This window comes from Chelonia mydas, chromosome 4, assembly GCF_015237465.2.
Source record: "Chelonia mydas isolate rCheMyd1 chromosome 4, rCheMyd1.pri.v2, whole genome shotgun sequence".
Taxonomy (NCBI): domain Eukaryota; kingdom Metazoa; phylum Chordata; order Testudines; family Cheloniidae; genus Chelonia; species Chelonia mydas.
The window spans coordinates 32,361,842-32,386,350 of NC_057852.1; the positions used below are offsets into that span (position 1 = coordinate 32,361,842).

The window sequence follows — 24,509 nt, forward strand, 5'->3', positions numbered from 1 at the left end:
TTTTACTCCATTTTATTTTTAGATATCCTTTCAAAGGATTATTTGTCTTATGAGAGAAAGGGATGCAAAGCGGCAGGGTACAGGAGAGGCTCTGGTAATGTTTAAAAGTGGTGCCTGTGCTAATCTAATACAAGCTCACCACAGATCCCAGGAGAGCTCAACTTGGGATTCCAAAGACACTCTTAATAAGATCCAGAAAGCGTTTGTGTAATAAAAGTCAGATTTTAGTTTATCCTTGAAAAATTCATTTGCTTTTTGTAATATTGGGGGGGGGGGAGGGAACAAGGTAGATTTCACCTTCTGAACAGTACAATTGTTTAGCAGCTATTCTGCTTAATAACTTTATTTAGTTGGTATGTATTCATTTTGGTATAAAGGAATGACTTTTTGTGAATTTAGTACAGGACAGTGTTCTAGATATTTTTTTTTTTAAAAAATCATACAATTAGTTCTACAAGTGTTAAGACATTGACGTAATTAAGTGCTCCATTTGTGAGAAATAATTTCTGACTGATGCATTGAATCTTGGAGCTGTCGCAGGCCAACCTATTCAACAGAGAAGTTGGCCTGCAGTGGAAGCTCATTTAAAAAAAAAAAAAAAAAAAAAGCTATGGAAGTTAGAGTCAGAACCAGGCTGAAGTAACTTTTCTTTATAATTATCACCAAGGGTACACAAGCTGAGCACCCAGTCTTCTGAAGTGTCTAAATGACAAACATTAGCTGGCAGAGTTGGAATGGCAGCTGTCCACTCATCCATCTGAGGACAATTGCTTGTTTTTTCCCTTCCTTATGCATTTTGGGACCCTCTATTATTATTCTTTTGCTTAATGAATGTTCCTGATGTAAGCCAGTAAGAACCTAATGCATGTACAAGATAATTTTATCTCGCCATCACAACTAAGTAATATGTAGCTGTTATTGGCTAATGTTAATAATAGACCCGTTGGTTAACCAGTCAGGAAAAAGAATCTTATTGTCTTAAAACATCTTCCTGACTGAGTTTGCTGAAGTCTTTCTCAAGAGCTTCTTCCTGGGCTGGCAAGGACTGAATAGAGGGTATGGAATGAGAACACGAGAATGCTCATCACTGAAGTATGCTACTACAGAGAACATAGCAGTTTCCCCTTAAGTAGAGCGCAGCTTGTTGATTTGATGAGTCATGTTAGTTCCTAGTACACTGGCTGTTGTCCTACCTTTTGGGGATATAATTTTTTTCCCAATAAAGTATATATGTGCTGTGAATTTTGAAACATAACATTTTAATTGTATATGCAATAACTGGGCTGAATTGAAACTCTTAGCAAGTTGAAATATTGACAGTGAAATGGCATTAATTCCCCTGGAGGCTATTTATTATTAAACTGGGCCCTAACCCAGTGGAAGTGTTTATAATTTCCCTTGTGCTCTTCAGTCTACTAACATGAATCACATAAAAAGGGTTAAAAACACCCCAAGGCATTGTGGCTAAGTGACGGAGTCTTGTTTTACTTTAGGAGATCTGAAATCCATTTGGTCTTTGCAAAGGAAAATAAATGGTACAATGAATTGATTGTCATGCTTTATTTATATCATGAAAGATGATGTTGGCACACAGCGGTTCATTCAGTATAAATCATCTTTAAACTGGCAACAGAGGAATTTATTAATTTTAATTTTTTGGTTCCCTTGTCATTTTTTAAATGGTCAGGCAAGAAATGCAAACAGGAGGAATATTTTGAACAGGTATAACGTTTATTTTTTTTGTTCCGCTCTTGTAATCCTTTAGCTGTAAAAAGTAGTTGAAAAAAGCTAGTTAGGTACTTACATGGCCCCCTTTATCTCACAATCTTTAATTATTTGTCCTCACAACACCGCTGTGAGAGTACTGTTATCTCCATTTTACAGATGGGGAGATGAGGCATAAAGATGTGACCTGTCCAAGGTCACACAGAAAGTCTGTAGCAGAGAAGTGAATTGAACATAGGGTAGCACTCTAATTACAGGACCATCTTTCTCTCACCCTCTACAGTTGTAGATTGTCCACGTGCCTTTCACATTTACTCAGTACAAATTTCATGTGCCTACACTGTCTAAAACAAATAATTAAAACTTCACTGCCCAGTGCTGTAGATGAGCCTAAGCTTCTCTGGACAATGTGTTCCTATGTTCAATATTTACTTTATGTTTCTGACATATCTCAAAATCATTAAATAAAAACTTTTTTCCCCTTTTTCCTTTGTAATCCCAGTGCTTACACAGCATACTGTTACCTCCTTGTGATTATGTATTATAGCTAGCTATATAAAACTTTCTTCTCTAGGGACCTACAGTACTATCAAGTAAGGATCAGAAAGTACCCAACCCAAAAAACACAATTAAGATTTATGATCTTGACAATTTTCACTCTGAGGCTTGATGAAGTGACAATTTTTTGGCAGCCAATATCACTTCAAATAAATTCTCAAAGGAAAATGTTACTACACTCTATCTCACACATACATGCAGCCCATACTCTTCCTTTTGTTTCATGTCTGTTACTTGTTTTTTTATTTATTTATTTAAACAGGAGAACCTGAGAAGGAACTTAATCCCAAGAAGAAGATCTGGGAGCAGATCCAACCTGACCTTCATACTAATGACCAATGCATTGCTACATACAAAGGAGTTCCATTTGAAGTGAAGGGGAAGGGGGTCTGCAGGGCTCAGACGATGGCCAGCAGTGGAATCAAATAAATAAAACCACTTACTGAGAAACTGTTCAAAGGCTTAAGTGGAAAGCTGTGCAAGCACAATAAAGACATGAATATATTCCCCCCAAGGCATGATTGATTCATTTTTCTTTGATCTCTTTTTCTCCAAAGATATGAACTAATTAAATAATGTGCATAGTTATTAACTAAATGCTTGAGCCTGTTTCAGTGGAATAAGGGGTGCAGATACTGAGGATATTTGGGCTTAGTTTAGAAAGGGATGCAGAAGTACTCTACACTCTAAACCAGTGGTTCTCAACCTGCGGCCCAGTTAGCACTGAGCTGCGGCCCATGTGACATCCTCAGGGCCATACAAGTAGTACTGGATGCGGCCCACAATGGTAGATAGATTGAGAACCTCTACGACCCACAAAATTACTCAGGAACCAGGGGCCCTCATGGAGAAAGGTCCCTAATGCCAGGTATTCAGGTAGTGTAGAGTCAATGATCTGAGAGTGGATAGGTGGAACTCTGTTCTCCTCATGATATGTCATAGTCCTCTGCCCATGTAGTTTTTGGCTGCTCCTAAGCAGAGACTGCCAATTTAACTGAAGTGGGTGTGGCGGATCAGACCCATAAATCATAAATGAAGAATGGACTCTGACCAAGGAAATTAATTTAGTTAAATTTTAGTACTGCACTGATGCATGAAACAAAAATCAAGTGAATCCATTTTGGTGTTTTAACTTCTACATGAAATTTCTTCAGACATACATTGTATACAGAATCACATACTTTACTGTAACAGGAACAGCTAATTTTATTTTTACACTTTAAAATAAGCTATTTCACTGTATCACATGTTAAAAGGAAGTAGCCACAATTAATATAAAGTCATGAGCTGAGAATGGCAGCACTATATCAATTCACAACTAACCTTTTCAAATCCCCAATAACTGTTTAAATATACTTCCAAGAGTTTGTGTTTCATTTACTGTCCATCTATTGTCTAACCACTGAAATAAAATAAATTTCTCAGTCTCTGAATTTTCCAGATTTTGAACGTCATCCAGTAAGACAGGAAAACAACAAAATGACAATGATATAAAATTAAAAGAGACAAGCACAAAGGAGAGATTAACACACATTTTTTTAGATGTGCTTTGTACATATATCCCCACAGTACTAATTGTGCATGCATCTGGGAACTAGCAGCAATAATTAGTTCTTCCAAATACTCTGAATAATCTTCAAAACATGGGAGCTATTTAAACTGCCTTATAATCTACTCAGCCAACGAGGTCTGATATTCTTTAAGAAGTTAAAACTGTTTAAATTAGGATTCATTATGAAGCACAGTGGGGAAAAATAGATTACAGTATGAGACTTTCAGCCTGTAAGATCTGAAGGGTCTTTGCAAACTATGTGCTTCTGTCTTAGTAAATAGTGCAGAATCAAGTGCAAAAAAAAATCTGAAATGCCACCAATTCACGTAGGATGTGGTAGCTATTCAATAATGCACAGCAGCACTACAATCATTGAGAACGTATTCTTATTTTATGCTCAGTAACCTGCTCTTTGTGAGCTACAATATAAAATGTGATGGCCTGTGGTGTAATATCAGTAAACACAGTGATAGAGATACTGTCCAGAATTCAACCTGAATCCGTGATCTGGTGTGATAATGGCTGTTAGATAGTAGGGTGATAGGCATACTATAGATGTTTATGGCAGCTAATTTGGTAGTCTAAACAGTTTTCATCTATTTTATGAAAAGTGAAATGCAAATGTTGATTTGGGCATGAATACGCCACGCATTTAGTGCTGGCTGCTAGAGTCCTCTTCTCTGTGTGTCATTTTATCCCAAAGTAGAAAAGAAGATGGCGGTCAGTAAATGAGTACGTGAGAGGTAATTTGTGTTTGTCATCATGCATTTATTTAACTAGAAGCACTTGGTAACTATTTTTTCTTATAAATTCCATGATTTTTCTTAAGATTGTTTTTCTTTCCTGTTGGAGTGTGTTTGCCTGGTTGTCTACAAAAATGTATCTCTGTTGTATTGAGCTCAAAAGGTTTAACAGGGCATCTGAGGCAATATGAAAGTATTGGTCTCCATTTAATCCTGCCTCTTCTACCTTATCTGCATGCGTAAATAGAATTGCAGTGAAGTTTTTCCATGTGGGACCCAGAAGTTCCTGTAATGAAAAACAAATCTCAAATAGTTATCATTTCTTGTTTCCATCTCCATCCGCATTCACCAAATTAGATTCAGTAAACACTGAAAGTAGGTATGTATTGACAGACCAATAAGTATTCTTTCTGGCAGAAAGCCAGGTCATACAGTTTGAATTGCAAGTAAATGGCTACAATTCCTTGACCTTCAAAGGTATTAATACCATTTATAATTAAGACAGGTGGTCAAGAGAGTTTTTTTGATGACTATAAAGCAGATTGCATAAAGCTCTCATACGGAATTTGCGTCCCACTCCATCCAAAATTAAAAAATAACTTCATCTCTTGATCCCACAAAGGCTTCTGAAATACAGGAACAGTTATCTTTTCCTACTAAGATATGAAAGTTGACTATGTAAGACATTCACACTGTGTTTGTGAAAGCGTAATCTGATGCCAAGCAATACTAAAAATACAGTTGAGAACTGTTAATATAGTATGATGGACTCAAATATCTGTAAATAGTGTTCCTATCCCTTTTTTTAATGTAAAATCATAGATGAGGGGAGAAACAACAACTTTCCCTGGTAGGGTTGCTAATTAAGGCTTATGTTCCCTTTTTAAATGAAGCTCAGTTGGGTCCGTTTTTATGAAATCCTTTAAAGCTCATTGCCTATACAATTAATTGTAAGTTTTCTTTTTGGTTGATTTGCATTTCATTGTTTTACAGTAAATTGTATTTACTGTGCACATTTTGTTTAAAAGTACACTCAAGAATCAGACTCAAAATGTGACACCTTTATTTTCTTATCCGTTCAGCATGTCAGTATAATTCTTTGTGTGCTTTTGCTGCTTCATTGCTCTTTTGTCCCCCCTGCACCTGTTAGCATCCATACAGTAAAATGGTTGCTAACATGGTGACACTACAAGGAAAACACTATTCAGTTTTAATCTTCCAGGAGTTACTGGTAAATAAAGGAAAATTTGAAAAAAAAAAATCTCTTGACAATATTCTTTCAAATAAGTATGCAAAGTGGGTGATGCAAGAGCAAATGTATGCTTGTAGCGTACATTATTCATTTGGGTTTTTATTTCAAAAGCACCTGATACTAAAATGTAATTTAAGCAAACGTGTCTGCAACTCGGGACATGCAAGGCCGTATCTTGCATCAACATCATCTTGCCATTGCAAAGTCCTGTTAATCTCAGTGATGCTGTGTACAAACTCTGGGGGCTATGCTTGCAGATAAGACTACAATGTACAGCCAAAATTGAGGGAACGTAAGGAATTCTAGTCCATTATTTTTCCATAGAACCGAGGCATCAATTTCTGCTGTAAGAGCTTAAATCTAAAAGATTCAAGGCCCGATGCTTTACAGACTCCGGTCCTTAATTTCTTATATTTTGAGAACTCTAATTTTTTAGTATTTTTAACATAAATAGTCTGTGATCATGAAACAGGTAAGACAAATACAGTTTTTATTCTTAAAAATCCAAATATGAATGCTCCAATAGGCTTTTATCAAGTAATTTAGTAGCTTAGGTTATTTTAGAAATTAGAGGTAGAAAACATCATGCAGTCTTGCTCCTTGAAGGTATGTTTGAGAACCCAGCCTGTTCCTGAAGTGGGATTGGTATGTAAATTTTCAGAGAAAACCGATTTGAATTCACGTGGTTAAGAATTGTCACTTTGGATCTTGGTATTGGTGCCTTAAAAGAACTCTGTGTTATACACAGTTGATATAGAAGAATTTCTTCACCCACCATGGAAATGCAGCCACTTCTCAAGGTGATGTGATATGCACGAGTGGTTTAACTTCACACAGCAACAATTTACAATATATTGGCACAAAGTAAAGACTATCATGTTCAATAGGGAGTATTTAGGTGTGTGCAGAACATAAATTATGCCAGCCAAATTGCATCAAGTGTCCCAATATTGTGTAAATACTGAAAGTTACCAGTTTTAAATCAGATTAAAGTACTGTAAATAATTAGGTTGATTAGTTGATTTTGTTTCAAAAAATCAGTGAGGTCTGAATTCTTAATACATAGTGTCATTAGAAATATAAAGGTTTTTCTTATATACATCTTTCCTATCTACCCCATGTTTCTTAAATATGAACCCTTTATGTATGATGAACCGTGTCAAGCACCATCTACAGCTAGAGACCACATCACCATTTATGATAGTCAAATTAGTTCTGTTCTTCTGGGATGAAGTCCACCAAAGCCCAGAACAAGACACAGAAGAGTTGATTATAAGGAATGCTTGGTCATGGGAATCTGCCTGTGGAAAGAGCATTAGAATCAGAAGATTATGGTTGGAAGAGACCTCAGGAGGTCGTCTAGTCCAGCCCTCTGCTCAAAGCAGGACCATCCCCAACTAAATCATCCCAGCCAGAGGTTTCTAAGGCCTGGCTTGACAAAGCCCTAAGGATGGAGATTCCACCACCTCCCTAAGTAACCCATTCCAGTGCTTCACCACCCTCCTAGTGAAATAGTTTTTCCTAATATCCAACCTAGACCTCCCCCACTGCAACTTGAGACCGTTGCTTCTTGTTCTGTCATCTGCCACCACTGAGAACAGCCAAGCTCCATCCTCTTTGGAACCCCGCTTCAGGTACTTGAAGGCTGCTATCAAATCCCCCCTCACTCTTTTCCTCTGCAGACTAAATAAGCCCAGTTCCCTCAGCCTCTCCTCACAAATTTTATATGTCACAGCCCCTAATCATTTTTGTTGCCCTCTGCTGGACTCCAATTTGTCCACATCCTTTCTATAGTGGGGGGCCCAAAACTGGACGCAATACTCCAGATGTGGCCTCACCAGTGCCAAACAGAGGGGAATAATCACTTCCTTTGATCTGCTGGCAACGCTCCTACTAATGCAGCCCAATATGCCGTTAGCCTTCTTGGCAACAAGGGCACACTGTTGGCTCATATCCAGCTTCTCATCCACAGTAATTCCCAGGTCCTTTTCTGTGGAACTGCTGCTTAGCCAGTCGGTCCCCAGCTGTAGCAGTGCATGGGATTCTTCCGTCCTAAGTGCAGGACTCTGCACTTGTCCTTGTTGAACCTCATCAGATTTCTTTTGGCCCAATCCTCCAATTGGTGTAGGTCACTCTGGACCCTATCCCTACCCTCCAGCATATCTATCTCTCCCTCAGTTTAGTGTCATCCGCGAACTTGCTGAGGGTGCAATCCATCCCATCGTCCAGATTATTAATGAAAATGTTGAACAAAACGGCCCCCAGGTTGGACCCCTGGGGCATTCCACTAGATACTGGCTGCCAACTAGACATCAAGCCGTTGATCACTCCCCTTTGGGCCCGATGATCTCGACAGCTTTCTGTCCACCTTATAGTCCATTCATCCAATCCATACCTTTTTTAACTTGCTGGCAAGAATATTGTGGGAAACTATCAAAAGCTTTTCTAAAGTCAAGATATATCATGTCCACCGCTTTCCCCATATCCACAGGGGCAGTTATCATATCTTCTCCGCATTCAGGAGCATTGAATCTAATCCAGAGTCTGACACCTTTTAGATCATATTGCAGAAGCTTTCTCTCTGATTAAAGATTTTCCACCACAGCCATAACAACGTTTACAACAGTTGCCACTCCCATCTTACAAAATAAAACCTATAGCAAACAGTTTCCTATATTCTGAGAAAGGAGGAGAGCAAAAGACTTAATGAAATCTCATAGGGATCATGCTACGCCAATCTTATTTTCCTGGGAGGTGCTTACAGCCTGGGTACGGTGGGAAATGGAGAGGCAGTCAAAATCCTAGGTCAGTATGAAATACTTGGTTGTGTCAGCCACGCTCCCTTTTTTTAGAGCTGACTCCTTTTTCAGTGAAGTTGAATTATTCACTTTATGAATTTTGGTATTTTATGTATTCAGAAAACAGTGAATGTAAATGTGAATGTAAAATTAATGAATTTCAAATACTGTATTTTTAAAGTGAATTTACACCTCAGACCATGCCTTCTTATTAACCCTTCCCATTGTCTAATGCACTCCATTGAGCATCTGGATAAACAAGATGGATGTCTGAAAAGTATAATGAATAAGAGCTCTTGGGGTGATGAGCAATTGCTCCAATACACCTGGAAATGTTCAGCAAGAGCCTATGATCATAGTCAAGCCAACACCAACTTACAGTCAACAGCTTAGAAGGCAGCTGTCAGATGTAATGTGAACTCTTTATATTAATCAATTTCCCAGAAAGGACAATCTATAGGGCAGTCTCTGCAATACCCAGGTCTGAATCTAAGTTGCAGATGATAAACCTTAACTTCCCGTTATTTCTCCTAAGCCATGTGGTAAGATCATTAACATAACTAAAAACAGTTATGGGTGGGAGACTGCAAGAAAAATATCAGAAGTGGGAGGAGCTGGGAAAAACAATAGGCCAGAACCTCTATTCCAGTATTTCTCAACCAGTGGTCCGTGGAGTTGTTTAAGGGGTCTGTGAAAGGCTTAAGCTGAAAAGTGATTGAACAGAATTCAGCTATATATACTGACAATAGATTTGAAAAGGGTCTATACCTCCATTTGAAATTATTTAGGGGTCCGCAAATGAAAAAAGTTTGGAAGCCACTGTTCTATTCTACGTCTTGAACCAGAACTTATAAATGTTAACCTGGATTTGGTTACCTTTCTACAGAGAACTTGAACTGAGCTATAGTTTTTGATGTAGGTGACTGGGCAGCTGTTAGGTAACTACTGTCAACATAGGCAGCTTCAAGCCATTCCAATTATAATCTAAAGCAGTGGTCCCAAACCTGGGGCGGGGGATGGCACGGCCTGCAGGCAGGAGTGCACCTAGCCCCTCTGCCTCCAGCTCTGCCACAGTGCTGGTTCTGGCTGCAGCTCCACTCCTGGCCCCAGCTGGGGCTCCCGGCCTCAGCCTCAGTCCCTGGCCACAGCTCAGTTCCCAGCTTCAGACCCACCCCCATTTGTAGCCGCAGCCTTGGCCCTGGCCCCCTTATCCTGTCTGTGCCCTTCCCCCACCCGCAGGGCTCCCAGCCTGCGGGGCGGGAGGAATGTGAAAAGTTTGGGGACCACTGATCTAAATGATGAGATACTGTGGTGAGGGGCATATACAAATACCATACAGAGAGAGGCATGTATGACAGTGCAAGATCTAGTACCCTGGGCTCTTAGGTAATTGCATATAAGACCATGAGCTTAACTGGAATCAATTAACCAGTAATGGTGGGGATTGCTGCCAGCTGGAGGCAATGGTGGTGCTAATGAGGTAATTAGTTCAAGGGGAAGATATAAAGTTGGTAGGAACAGGCAGTAAGGAGAGGGAGCTTCTGCTGTATGGCTGTGTTCTGTTCCCCAGGGCTTAGAACCTAAAGATTAAAGGTATGAGGCAAACTGTATATTGTGAATAAGAGACTGTGCCAAATGGGCTAGGTAGTAGGGCACATTGGGTAGCTGCAGAAGCATGCTGTAGTAGCGGGCAAAGTTTTACCTTTCAAATTAAATTTTTTAAATCGCATTTTAAAATAAAAATGTGCAATTCTGTCAATTATATTAACTGCTCTATGCCATAATTATTAACTGGATAATTATTAACAACTAAGGAAAATGCTTTACTGTTCTCTCTCTCTTAGAGTAAGCAAATAGGCATTTGCTATTGACTAAAGGACTGGGGAGAGGGAGAGAAATCAACTTCTGCTATGTGGGGACTGGAGAGTGCAAGGGTCTTTTTATATTGCCTTGTGAACATATATGAACATCGCTAATGTAAATAAAGCAGTAGGCGTTTATATTTCAATAACTGCAGCTGTAGTTATGGTGCAATGTGTGTGTGACTGTGTCCCTCCTACTTCACTAGCAATCATATGGCCTTTATGCTGGTAAGAGGAAATATAACACCTAAATAAAAGAAATGTGTAGATCCATAAGTGGTGGCTGATGCTTCCCACTGGGGAGGTTAGCCCCCTCCTGCATGCTACCTCCCTCCCAGACCCCACACAACCACTTGCACCCCAACCCCTTCCCCCAGGTTGGAACCCCCTCCTGCACCCCAGAGCCTATAGCTGGAGCCTTCACCTCCTGCCATACCCCAGCCCAGTGAAAGTGAGTGAGGGTGGGAGAGGGAGAGCAACTGGCAGGGGGCTGGAGTGGGGGTTGGGGGGGGCTCAGAAGTGGTCAGGTGGGGCCTCGGGGAAGGGCTGGGGCAAGGGTGTTCAGTTTTGTGCAATTAGAAAGTTGGTAACCCAAAACAAGAGCTCCTCCAGTCCTGGGTCTGTGGCAGGGGGAGATTTTTCAGGGGGCCCCAAATCTGCCATGCCCTCCCACCCTCCGATAGCATGAGGTGTGGGGAGGCTTAGCTTCCCCTGGCCTCCATTACATGCTGCCTATGTGTAGGTCTAACTGCTGGAACATGACCTTATATTCTGCTGTACTTAGGAAGATAAAAAGCCCTAGCATGTTGATAGTGATGGGTCAATTTTGCCATTTCTTACACATAAAATATAAATTTCAAGGAAAAGTTCCCAAATTAGTTACTTAATGCATTTTTGCATAGAATTTATAGCATGCTGAACATGTTTGTTGTGTGATGGAGGGAAATATACTTGCGCTTTGCATTTTCAAAATGCTTTAAAATATTAACTTATGAATTCTCAGTCCACCTGGGGCAATGTGTGAATAAGCATCATTCCGGTTTTACAAAGAGGGGTGGGGAATTACAGAGGATAGAATATAAGAACAGGGTCAGACCAATGATCCATTTAGCCACAAGCGTCGACTTTCAAAAGTGCCATGGGGTGCTTGACTCCTGGCTGTGACTCAAGGCCCCACCTCTGCCCTGTCTCTTCCTGTCTCCACCCCACCGCTACCTCTTCCCACCCAGTTCTGCCCCCTCCCTTGTGCATGCCACGTCCTCGTTCCTCCCCGCCTCCTTCCTAGCCTCCTGTATGCTGCGAAACAGCTGTTTGCGGTGGGTGGGAAAAGGTGCCGATCAGTTGATTGGGCTCGGCGGCGGGCAGGAGGTGCTGGCGGGGGAGGTTCTGATGGGGAGGCTGCTGGTGAGTGCTCAGCACCCACCATTTTTTCCCCGTGGGTTCTCCAGCCCTGGAGCACCCACTGAATCCGTGCCTATGCATTTAGCCCACTAGCCTATCTTCCAACAGTGGCTGGTGCCAGATGTTTGAGAGAGAATGAACAGAACAGGGCTATTATTGGGTGATCCATCCCTTGTCATCTAGTCCCAGCTTTTGGCAGTTGGAACTTTAGAGACACCCAAAGCATTGGGTTGCATGCCTGATCATCTTGACTAATAACCTAATGGAGGACAGGCCCATCAATGGCTATCTAATTCTTTCCTGAACCAATTTATACTTCTAGCCTTCACAACATCCTCTGGCAATGAATTCTACAGGTTGACTGCGCATTGTGTGAACAAGTACTTCCTTCTGTTTGTTTTAAAGTAGCTGCCTATTAATTTTGTCAGTTATGTGGTTTGCTTAGGGTCAGGCAAGTGAGCGGGGAAGTCAATATTAGAATTTGGGAATTTCTGGCCCTGAGTCCTGTGCCCAATTCACAGGACCACCACCAATAAAATGAAAATCCAGAAAGGTGTAAATATATTCTAGGTGGTTTATCAATCTGCGACCTCTGATATAGAGAGGATTGCTGTGACTTATCAAGAATTGTTGCTGATTGCTAAAAGGTTTTCATGGTCCCAGTGTCCTTCTGGGACAGTTAGTTAAAGTATAAACATTATTGTTCCGAATATGAACGTTTCCCAAAGATCCAGCTAGCTGCCCTGCCCTGTTTCATTGATGCTATCATAACATCTGGGCTTTTAGAAATAAATAGCTAACCATTGTATCAACTGTGAGCCATAATTATAACAGAAACATGAAACAAAAGTAGTAGGTTTCAATTCAGATGGGGGAGGGGAGGGCAGGATCATCTTTTATTTGCTTATCTCCTAACATCTTTCATCTCCTTTCCAACAGAGAGAGTTAGTCAGCCAATAGGACATAGAAAGGCTAATACAAAGAATTCTGATTCATTTCTCCTTTTCCTTCCCTTGGGGCCTTATCCCAAAAGCACCTGGTATTGGGAGCTTGATTTTTCTCTCCTAGGTCAGAGTAACATCATGTATCTCTTTAGAAAGTTCATTCCTATAGTGCTCGGTATAGACACTATGAAAATGATGATCAATGTTTACCCGCTGGCCGACTTTCAAAGAAGCTCATTCATATGAGAAGTATTTGAGAAATTTCCAGTGGAAAAGTTCAAGGGAAAGGAATTTCTTCTCTCTCCGCAACCTCCCTCACCCGCAGTACGCCCCCAAAACTATTTTTTCCCCTAGAAATCCAGAAAAAATCATTTTCAGTTAGTTGTCTGTGAAGAACAGAAAATAATTTAACTTTTAGCAGTGTCCCTCCCCAGTCCAAAAAAAAGTTAGTCCTGCCTGAGCGGAAATTACTGTAGTCAAAGCAAATATATGGTGACTCGCTAACAGTTTTCTATTGTGAAACCATTGTGGTTTATTTTAAATTAAATTAGATTTAGATTAAAGCATAGGATTGAGAACCAAATGTTTTGGATTCTTGCCCCAAGTCTGCCAACGTCGTCTTGTCTTTTTTTTTTTTTTTTTTTTGCGGCAGTCATTCTGTGCATGAGCAGATACTCGTATAACACCTGCAGTGCGAAGGCCAAGTTTGCGGAGCTGCTGCCACAGGACTCCCATGCGGAATTCTCTGCACTGGTGGAGGAAGGGAAACTAATTGCACGAGCTTCCCTACAGGCGGCGTTGGACGGGGCAGACGCTGCCTCCCACGCAATGGCCATGGTGGCAATGAGGAAGAGTTCCTGGTTGCAGGTCTTGGGTCTCCTCTACGAGGTCCAACAAACCATTCAGGACTTCCTCTTTGAGGGTTCAGCCCTCTTTTCTGAGAGAACAAATAAAAGACTCCACAGTTTAAAGGACTAGAGGGCCACCCTCCAATCCTTGGGCCTCCATACTCCTGCGACTTAGCACAGGCATTTCCGGCCGCAGCCTCCATCACAGTTCTACCAACTGCAGAATGGGCAGGACGCTCCTTGGAGGAGGAATAGGAGTGGCAAAAAAAGGCTGCATCCATCCTCAGGGCAGGGTTCTGGCCAGCCGAAACCACCTTCCGGCCCCAGACTGGCCTTTTGAAGATGCAGTTGAGCATAGCACACCAGGACAAGAACTGGATCTACCCCACCTTACCTTTTCATTCTCACTGTCCCCTTTCTACTGTGCATGGTCCCATATCACTTCAGACTGCTGGGTGCTCCGCACGGTAGAGAGGGGATACTCCATCCAATTCTGTGCACCCCCAGCCCGCCCTTCCACCACCCCTTCCCTGTCTTTCAGGGATCTCTCTAATGAGCAATTCCTTATATAGGAGGTGCACTCGCTCCTTTCACTAGGAGCAGTGGAAGAGGTTCCTCAGGAACAAAAGAGCAAGGGTTTCTATTTTCGGTATTTCCTACTACCCACCCACCACCCACTACCAGTTCACAGTCCCCCCATTCAGCCTATTGGCAGGACCTCGAGTGTTCACCAAGTGCATGGCAGTTGTGGCCATGTTCCTGTGCAGATGGCAGGTACAGGTATTCCCGTACCTCGACGACTGGCTTATCAAGGGCCAATCCAGGTCTCAAGTGGAGGCACAAGTTGACTTCTTAAGAATGACGTTCGATGAACTGGGCCTCCTTCTGAACAAGGGGAAATCAATTCTGTCCCCGGTTCAGCAGATAGGGGCAGTACTAGACTTGACTCAAGCCAGGGCATACCTCCCAGAAGCAACGTTTTGGTCCCTCAGCGACGACATACCAGGTCTCTGGCAGTTTCCCACCACCACAGCAAGGAATTGCCTGAAGCTCCTGGGGCACATGGTGGCTTGTACCTACATAATACAGCATGCCAGACTCAGACTTCGACCTCTTCAGTCATGTCTAGCCTCGGAGTATAGGCCAGTCCAGGACAGCTTGGATAAGATCGTAACCCTACCTTGTCCGGTACTCTACTCCCTCCGGTGGTGGCTCGACCCACAAGTAGTATGTGCAGGGGTCCCCTTCACCAGCCGTCTCTCTTGCTAGTGATGGATGTGTCAGTCTTGGGCTGGTGAGCACATTAGGGAGACCTCAGGACATGAGGCCTCTGGTCTCAGGTGGAACTCGCTTTCCACATCAGTGTCAGAGAGCTGAGAGTAGTCTGCCTGGCATTCCAGAGTTTCTGAGCCCATTTGACAGTGAGATGTATTAGTTATGACAGACAACACCACAGCAACATTTTATGTCAACAAACGAGGGTGCACGCTCCTCTCTCCTGTGCTAGGAAGCCTTCATGCTGTGGGACTTCTGTGTAGAGCATTTGGTATATCTGCAAACATCGTATCTCCTTGGAGTACGGAATGAGTTGGCGGACTATCTCAGCAGGTCGTTCCATGGCCACGAGTGGTCCCTTCGCCTGGAAGTTGCGATCTCAATCTTCCATCAGTGGGGTTTTCCCTGGATAGACCTGTTCGCCACATGATGCAACAGGAAGTGCCAGCAGTTTTGCTCCTTCCTGAATCACAGCCCAGGCTCCATCACAGATGCATTCCTCTTCCATGGGGAGGCCATCTCCTATATGCATTTCCACCTATCCCTCTCATCCACAAGGTGCTCCTCAAGATACAGTGGGAACAAGCCTTGGTCATATTGATAACTCCAGACTGGCCCCGCCAGGACTTGTACACATTACTCCTGGAAATGTCCGTGGAAGCTCCAGTCACCTTGCTTCTCTTCACGGATGTACTAACACAGGATCCTGACCGTCTCCAACACCCAAAGCTTGAGTTGCTGCACCTCGTGGCGTGGAAGCTCCATGGCTGAACCTGATGGAGCTCTTCTGCTCAGACCTGGTTAGACAAGTCCTCCTTGGCAGTAGCAAACCTTCCATGACAGCCACCTACCTTGCCAAGTGGAAGAGATTTTCAATCTGGTCTGCGCAGTACCATTCATCCCCGACGCTTGCCATTGTACCACTTATACTCTAATATCTTCTCCATCTCATCAATAAGGGTCCACTTGGCCTCCATCTCGACCTTCCACCCAGGGGCAGAGGGCCACTCAGTCTTTGCTAATCCTGTGGTCAGCCATTTTCTTAAAGGTCCCGACAGCCTGTCCGGGCTTGGGACCTCAATCTGGTCCCTTCCAGACTCATGGGTCTGCCCTTTGAACCTTTTGGCGATGTGCTCCCTGCTCTCATACCAGGTGGTATTTTTGGTAGCAATAACCTCAGCCAGGAGGGTGTCTGAGCTCAAGGCCCTAACATCAGAAGCTTCTTATACTGTGTTCTTGTAAGGACAATGTTCAGCTCAGGCCTCACCCAGCTTTCCTCCCAAAGGTTGTCTTCCAGTTGTACGTGAACCAGGACATCTTCCTCCCAGTGTTCTAGCCTAAGCCGCACTTGAGCGGCAGGGAGCAAAGGCTTCTCGTTGGCTGTCTGCAGTGCAATAGCCTTATATGTTGAGAGAACAAAGCCTTTCCAAAAGTCCATCCAGTTATTTGTGGCAGGGGTGGACAGAATGAAAGGTCTTTTTTTGTCTTCTCAACGGATTTCGTCATGGATCACGTCCTGCATCCATGAGTGCTACAACCTGGCAGGTGTACCTGCTTCCCCGATCACTGCACACTCCATCAGGGCTCGGGCTTCTTTAATGGCATTCCTGGCACAGGTTCCCACCCAAGAAATCTGCAGAGCAGTGACATGGTCCTCCATACGCACTTTCACCATGCACTACGCAATCACCCCACAGGCCTTTAGAAAGAGCAGTGCTCTAATCAGTGGATGACTCAGACCCCACCTCCAGAACTCAGGCTTGTGAGTCACCTGATTGGAGTTGACGTGAACAAGCACCCAAAGAAGAAAAAAATGGTTACTCACCTTCTTATATCTGTTCTTCGAGATGTGTTGTTCATGTCCATTCCAATACCCACCCTCCTACCCCTCTGTTGGAGTAGCCGGCAAGAAGGAACTGAGGCAGTGGCAGGTGAGCTGGGGTCTATATTGAGCACCCTTAAGGCGTGACTCCAGGGGGCACCCAGGCCAACCTGACTGATGCTGCTAGGGGAAAATTTTTCCAGCTGCCATGCACTCGTGCACACCTGTTTGGAATGGACATGAACAACACATCTTGAAGAACAACAGTTTGAAGGTGAGTGACCGTTCTTGTTGTTGTTGCTAAATGTCAGCAATTTTGGGGTGAATTTCAGCCACCTACAAAGGAGGAGGAGGAGTCTCCATCCCAGCGCAAGGGATTGAAACACTCATTTGTTATAGTGAATCCCCACCAGAGGAAAGTTGCTAAAGAAATGTAAAGTATATTACTCCCTGCTTAGCTTTGAACACTATTGGTATTATAAGAGAGGTAGATGATCTGAGCTATACTCCCAGTTCTACCTACAAGGTACCTGTGTGGCCGTGGGCTATTCACTTAATATCTGTATCTGTGGTTTCCTTATCAGGTAAATGGGAATAACCTCTACCTCACAGGGGAGTTTTGACAAATTTTTTTTTATTTGTAAAGTGCTTTGAGAAGATCAGATGACAACTGCTATAAAAAAGCAGAATAGTAGTACAGTAGCATCTCAGTTACAAACACCTCTGGAATGGAGGTTATTCGTAACTGTGAACATGGCTGTTCATTGAAACATTTACAACTGAACATTGACTTAATACAGCTTTGAAACTTTACTATGCAGAAGGAAAATGCTGCTTTTAAACATCTTAATTTAAGCAAAAAACCAAGTTTCCTTACCTTGTCAGATTTTTAATTTTTATAACTTTCCCTTTATTTTTAATAGTTTATGCTTAACATGGTACTGTATTGCTTTTTTGTTGCTGCTGCTTGATTGCATACTTCTGGTTCCAATGAGGTATGTGATTGACCCGTCAGTTTGTAACTCTGGTGTTCATAACTCTGAGGTTCTACTGTCTTACTAAAATAGCAGTGGCTTTGATCAAACGTTCCTCTTGTTTTAACTACCAATTATTATATAAACATCGACAAACTTAACATTCACCAAGTACAGTTCTTGGAAAATGCATATGTGTTTTAGGTGGCAGAGTTAAGGTGCTGGTGGAAAGTTTTAGTTTTTGAAGTTCCTCTGGGTTTTTTGCAATTCAAAACACCTTAATTCACCCCATGTTAATGTAGTTCTTTGCATGTAGTTCATTTAGCTTCTAGTTGCAGATGATTAAAGTAGCATTTCTTCTCAACAGGTCTGGGTCCTTGATAATAAACCTCAAAAGACAATGCATGTAAATCCTATTATGGGGGCGGGATGGGGGAGAAAAACATTCTTAATGGTAAACCAGACTCACAGGCCCCTTTCTGCTTAGCCCTCCTATAATTAACTGAATAATACTTGGCCACCTGTTCCGTGTTTAACTTTCTTCCATCAAATTTAAAATGAAAAGTTTGTCTGCAGCACAGAAATGCTACTGAGTTTTAGCTAGAACAAGCCTGGGCTGTGGGAGGGAGGGAGAGGTGGGTGTGGGAACTGCACCTACCTGTCTCCTTTCTACTTCAGCTGATACCATTTGAGGGTTCCTAGTTCTAAAAACAACAGAGTTGCCAGGATGTAGAGAATTTTTTACCTGGACTAGCTGAATTGTGTGATTTTCTTCTTCACAAAGAGGCAAGTCAGCTCTCAGGACCAAGAGTGCTAGGTGAAGGCCCTTCTCTCCAAAGTGCTGAGCCAGAGCTGCCCTCACCGCTTGCCGCACCTCTTCTTTGCTCAGGCTGCTGTGAGGATACCCTGGAGTGTCCATGACATGAACCCGCAGGGCTAGCTCGTAGCCATTTCGGCGTGTGAAGCCTGAGATGCGGCAGCTGCATCCGAGACTGCAGCATGTGGTCACAGAGCTTGGGGATAGATGGCTGTCAAAGTCAGAGCTGCCCAGAAGGCTATTCCCAGCAGCACTTTTGCCACTCTGGGTCCTTCCAACCAAGAGAAGATTGATGGTCATCTCATCGGTGTCAGACATTGTATCTGCCTTTGTCCACACACCTGTTTCAGCAAATCCGGAACAAATACTATTAATAGCTGTTTTAGCTGGGTGATACCAAAGCAACTTTCAGAAATAACCAGTAAACCATAAGAACTGCACCTTGAAGCACTTTGACCTGCTCTGACTGAAGCACTTCGGCAGTGTGGGGAGTCAAGTGCCAATCAGAGAAGTACCTCTGGCTGACCCCAAGGAGCATTCCTCTGTACCCACTGTCCACCCTTGCTATCCACAAATAGGGAACCCGGATTGAAGTGCCATAGCAGTTGTCCCACATCAGCAGATCTCCCATATCAAGAGAATCAGGAGGGAGCTGAGAGAAACTAGGGAGCAAAAGTGACCAATGTAGGGGAAGCAGTCCAACTAAGGAGAGAACAATGGGGAAGGGGGTGGGAGAGGGATTACAGAGGAGATGGTGACAGGGAGAGAACAGAGGGGAGAGGAGTAGGTTCTGTAGCTGTGTTTTGTGAGTTAAACCAACATCAAGTCCTAGAAACCTGATGGCATGAGGGAAGCAGCTCAAACCCCACAAAACTTAGGGAGCATGTCCTCCACCACGCGGGTAGCTCACATGCTGTTCCAGCAGCCAATTTCTGATCTCTGTCTTCACCTTCGTCTCCCCTCTGTCAAACAACTGTTTGGAGTTACACACTTGAGCATTACCACAGGTCACCAATTGTCCCAAAGCTGTCAGTAGAGAGGGATCCAGAAGGGGTTCCAGTTCCAGAACAAACACTCCAGAACAGGTGCCCTCTGCCCCTTTCCAAGGTGATGCTGGCATAGCAACATCTGCCATGGCCAACATTCCAGACTCTTCAGGTTGGAACTACAGAAATTTGTCTAATCCATTTTAGAGAGGCAAGGTAGGTGAGGTAATATATTTTGTTGGACCAACTTCTGTTGGTGAGAGAGACAAGCTTTTGCTTTTTTCTTTGCTGGTGTCGGTGTTTCCAGAGTTTTTAATGGACAGGTGGTTGAAGTTTGTCGTGTTAACAGGCTACTTCATCTTGAATAGTCCCTTGAAATATGTGTTAACTACAGTAACTCCTTGCTTAACATTGTAATTATATTCCTGAAAAATGCTACTTTAAGCAAAACCATGTTAAGCGTATCCAATTTCCCCATAAGAATTAATGTAAATAGGAAGGGTTAGGTTCCAGGGAAATTTTTTTCACTTGACAAAAAACATCATATACATATACAGTATAAGTTTTAAACAATTTAATACTGTACTCACAAATGATGATTGTGAAACTCGATTGAGATAGGAGCATTGCAGGGTTGGGACATGGGTACTTGACCTGCTCTGCCCGCCCAGCGCTCCCGCTGGGGAGCAGGGTCGAGGGCTTGCCCACTCCCCAGCTGGAATAGGCGGGCGGAGCGGGGTGAGACAGGAGCATAGCAGGGTTGGGACATGGGTACTTGACCTGCTCTGCCTGCCCAGCGCTCCTGCTGGGAAGTGGGGTCGAGGGCTTGCCCACTCCCCAGCTGGAATAGGTGGGTGGAGCGGGGTGAGACAGGAGCATAGCAGGGTTGGGACATGGGTACTTGACCTGCTCTGCCTGCCCAGCGCTCCTGCTGGGAAGTGGGGTCGAGGGCTTGCCCACTCCCCAGCTGGAATAGGTGGGTGGAGCGGGGTGAGCCAAACAACCTTATAACAGAACATTGCGTGACTTTAAATGAGTATGTTCTTATACAGAGGTGGGCAAACTACAGCCCATGGGCCACATCCGGCTCACAGGACCATCCTGCCCAGCCCTTGAACTCCTGGCTGGGGAAGCTAATCCCTGGCCCCTCCCCTCCTGTGGTCCATCTCCCCCCCCCTTCTCCCCAGTGTGGCTTGTGCTGGCTGGACAGCACGGCTGCCAGTCCCGCTGCTCTGAGCAGCATGGTAAGGGGGCCGGGGGGAGGGGGTTGGATAAGGGGCAAGGGGTCCCGGGGGGCACTCAGGGGATAGGGGGCAGTTGGATGGGGCAGAGGTTCTGGGGGAGGTAGTCAGGGGCCGGGGAACGGGGTGTTGGATAGGCGTGGGAGTTCCGGGGGGCCTGACAGGGGGTGGATAGGGATTGGGCAGTCAGGGGGCAGGGGTGCTTGGATAGGGGTTGGGTCCCGGGGGGGACAGTTAGAGGTGGGGGGTCCAGGGAGGGGATGGTCAGGGGACAAGGAGTTGGGGGGAGATCAGAGGTTCTGAGGGGGGCAGTCAGGGGAAGTGGGAGTGGGTGGATAGGGGGCAGAGGCCACACTGTTTGGGGAGGCACAGCCTTCCCTACCCGGCCCTCCATACAGTTTGGGAACCCCGATGTGGCCCTCAGGCCAAAAAGTTTGCCCACCCCATTCTAATAGATCAGCAACCTAACAACGAAACAATGTTAACCGGGATGACTTTAAGTGAGGAGTTACTGTACTTATGGTAAACAATGTGTTCCACCTGTGACACTCTGAGAATGTCTACACAGCAAAGAGAAACCCATGGCTGGCACAGGCCAGTCGTCTTGGGCTGTGGGGCTGTTTCATGGTGTGTAGACTTCTGGGCTCCAGGACCCTTCCCCCTTGCAGGGTCCCAGAGTCTGGGCTCTGGTTGGAGCCCAGAAGTCTACCCAGCTATACAACAGCGCCGCAGACTGAGCACCACGAGCCAGAAGGTATCTAGTTTCTATGTCGACGTACCCTCTGAGTACATTTCCCAGATCTGAGGAAGAGCTCTGTGTACGCTCGAAAGCTTCTCTCTCTCTCTCTCCAACAGAAGTTTCCAGTAAAAGATATTAACTCGCCCACCTTGCCTCTCTAATATCCTGGCTCCAACACTGCTACAACAACAGTGCATGATCCATTGGTGCTATACAAATCTAAAATCACTTAGGACCTGGGGAAGGGAAAGATGAGAGGGGATGATGATGATTGATGGTGATAGAGAGGACAGACAACTAATTAATTATTTTCAATGTATACATACAAAAATATAACCACTAAAAAGACAGCTCCTCTTTATAGTGCCTATTAATTTAAAATAATGCAGTGTCTTAAGAGCCTTTACTATCTGGATCCAGACCATTGATTGTCTCAAAAGGACTTTACATACATTTTATAGTTAAAAATAATTAGGATTTCAGGGACATGTCAAAAAAGACAGTGCCCATATTTGGGAATAAAGTGTTGGTCTAGGTAAGCAGTGACACTAGAAACTTCACAAGCATTGTTTAAAGGACTGTGATATTTAATGTGCATATTCCTAGAATTCATATTCAGTGAATATTTTTAGAAAGTCCATCACCCAACATTGTATATTTATTTAGGCTCTGTTGTACCTGTTCAAGAGGTAATTTTAACTAGTCCTCATTTTACAGGAGGCACTAGATCTTACAGGTGGCGATAGTTAACAAATGCCTGAAGGATGAATCCATCCTCTGAAGATTGAAGTACAGATATTGAACTTTCTAATTCATATTAATGAAGGGGGGAACAGCTGTCTAATCATTATGGAAAAACCTAGGAAAACAGGCACTTTATTAATTTCACTGAAAATGAACAGAGAAAATTGGGATAGTTGAATTAATAATCTCGCCTTACCCACTTCAGATTCATTAAACCTGTTTAGGAAAGTGTTTATTTTTAAACACCAACTGCTGTCCCTATTACCTGGGACTGTTTGTCACCATGAACTGGATTTTCAGAAGTGCCAAGGATCCCCACTACCAACTGAAGTCAAAGGGAGCCACACGTGCTCAGAACCTTTGAAAATCAATCACAGGGATGCAGATCAGCACAGGAAAATCACAGCAAGATGGCTGCATACGCTTCTCTACAGTATTAAGTATTGCTTTTTATCACTGATTTTTGCTGATTCCACCCCCTTTCCGCCCACCCCGTTCTTAAATTCATAACTTGTCTGTTTCAGTGTGTCACTTACCTCACTTTTCCTTAAGTCTTCCTCTACCCGGACTTCATTCAGACTCTGCTGGTTTTCAGTGTGAACTTTGAAACTGACAACGGTAGTGTACCACACAGAGACTGATACGCACTGATACTCTAGTTAATCTATTACTGAGAAATCCTCATCTGTAACTGAGAAGTCCTGTCCAATAATCAGCATCGCCCATTAACTTGCTTTTACTTGCCTGCAGTTTTGAGGTCTGGTTTCCCTGGGGACCACTTGAAAATGACTTCCATAAATATTACCTTCATTTTTACCAACTGGTTGAACCAGCACTCTTTTTCTGGGGAGTAGTGAGGAGGGTTTTAGTGATAATTTCACCTCCCCATATTTTTAAACCATGCATAATAAAATACCAGAGATGTGTGTGAACAAAGCAAACATTTTCTTGTATTTTTATGATGACCTTATTAAACTTCCGTTTCACAGTTCCTATCAATATTTCACAGCATGATTTAAAATAAATTACCTGAAACCTATTTAATCTATTAAAAATGCACTGAGATTGTTTCACAGCCCTAGAGACTAAGGCCCAGATCCTCTAAGATATTTTGCCACCTAACTCACTAAAATCAATTGGAGTTAAGTGCCTAGAATATGTTTGAGGATCTGAACTTAAAATCCTCCATTTAGACAGAGTGGCCATAGTATGGGAAACACCAGACCAAGCTTCCTCATCCTGCCAATATGCTCCATCCTTGCTATGGAGGGACTATCGCTAGGAGTGAAAGAATTGTTCAATCTCCACTAAATTCATGAGACTATAGCATTGTGAAAACCAAACCCTAGCCTTAATTTGGCCTCAACCCTAGCCTAACTATAACAGCCCAGGTCTGAAGCGCACCTTCAGACCACTTCTGTACCTAGTATCAGTTGTGTGTTGGCTGTAGCTCATGCAGTATACTTTTAGTAGTATTGGCCAATTTAGCCAATATTGTGGTAACAGTGGGGTCAGAGCTCTTCTGGTGACCCATCCAGTTAGCAGGTCTTAGCACCCTGCCTAAAGCGGAGACATTCAGCTGACTCGTTGTGGCAGCCTGCAGCTTGTTTCCTCCAGGATGGGTATAATGGACACCGGCGAAGGCTGTGATTGATGTTACTGCTTTTGAATTGCTAAGGCTATGTCTCGACTACAAAATTAAGTCAATGTAAGTTATGTTGATCATCTTCCACCGCTGTAATTAAACTGTTTGTGCACATCCACACAACTGTCCTTGTGATGGTGAAGTGTGTCCACAGTTGGTGCTCATGCATCGACAGATAGAGCAGTGTACTGTTGGTAGCTATCCCACTGTGCAACTCCCCACCATTTGCTCCTGGGTGCTCTGGGAAGAGATCACAGTGCATCGGGGTGGGTAGGCTCAGCATCCCACGATGCAGTTTTCTTCGACCCATCATTCTATGGGCTTCCTACTATGTTTCATGCCGCTTTTCAATTGCACCTGTGAACTGTGCATCTACCATCTGTCTGAAAGCATGGATCCTGCACTGCTCTTTAGTTTTGCGATGAGCATCATGAACACAACATGGCTGATCCTGTAGTACTTCATGAGCTGTGGATCTGATCATGACACTGTGGTGTCAGCCCTGCTGCATTCCATGGAAAAAAACAATTCAAGATTACTGCTGGCATTCACAGAGCAGCTGCATGCAGTGGACTGTCGGTAC

The 24,509-nt window shown here is 43.6% G+C and overlaps 2 protein-coding genes and 1 long non-coding RNA gene across 3 annotated transcripts in view; 2 read left to right on the plus strand and 1 right to left on the minus strand.

The window, feature by feature from the left end:
- AIMP1 (aminoacyl tRNA synthetase complex interacting multifunctional protein 1) overlaps window positions 1-2,797 on the plus strand; it is a 65,493-nt gene extending 62,696 nt beyond the window's left edge. The window contains exon 7 of the mRNA XM_007054397.4: window positions 2,546-2,797. Coding sequence (XP_007054459.3) covers window positions 2,546-2,712 — 167 coding nt within the window. The 3' untranslated portion in view covers window positions 2,713-2,797. The remainder of the gene's footprint in view (window positions 1-2,545) is intronic.
- A 1,128-nt stretch (window positions 2,798-3,925) lies between these two features.
- On the minus strand, window positions 3,926-23,013 carry GIMD1 (GIMAP family P-loop NTPase domain containing 1). The gene is made up of 3 exons (XM_037897013.2): window positions 22,818-23,013; window positions 18,500-18,912; window positions 3,926-4,864 (listed from the first exon to the last, which is right to left on the minus strand). Exons 2-3 carry the CDS (start codon window positions 18,887-18,889, stop codon window positions 4,604-4,606), a joined length of 651 nt encoding a protein of 216 aa, XP_037752941.1. The 5' UTR covers window positions 18,890-18,912; window positions 22,818-23,013; the 3' UTR covers window positions 3,926-4,603.
- The window catches only part of LOC122465462, a 102,375-nt gene continuing 88,025 nt past the window's right edge, over window positions 10,160-24,509 (plus strand). The window contains exon 1 of the long non-coding RNA XR_006290350.1: window positions 10,160-10,221. This is a non-coding gene — a long non-coding RNA (uncharacterized LOC122465462). The remainder of the gene's footprint in view (window positions 10,222-24,509) is intronic.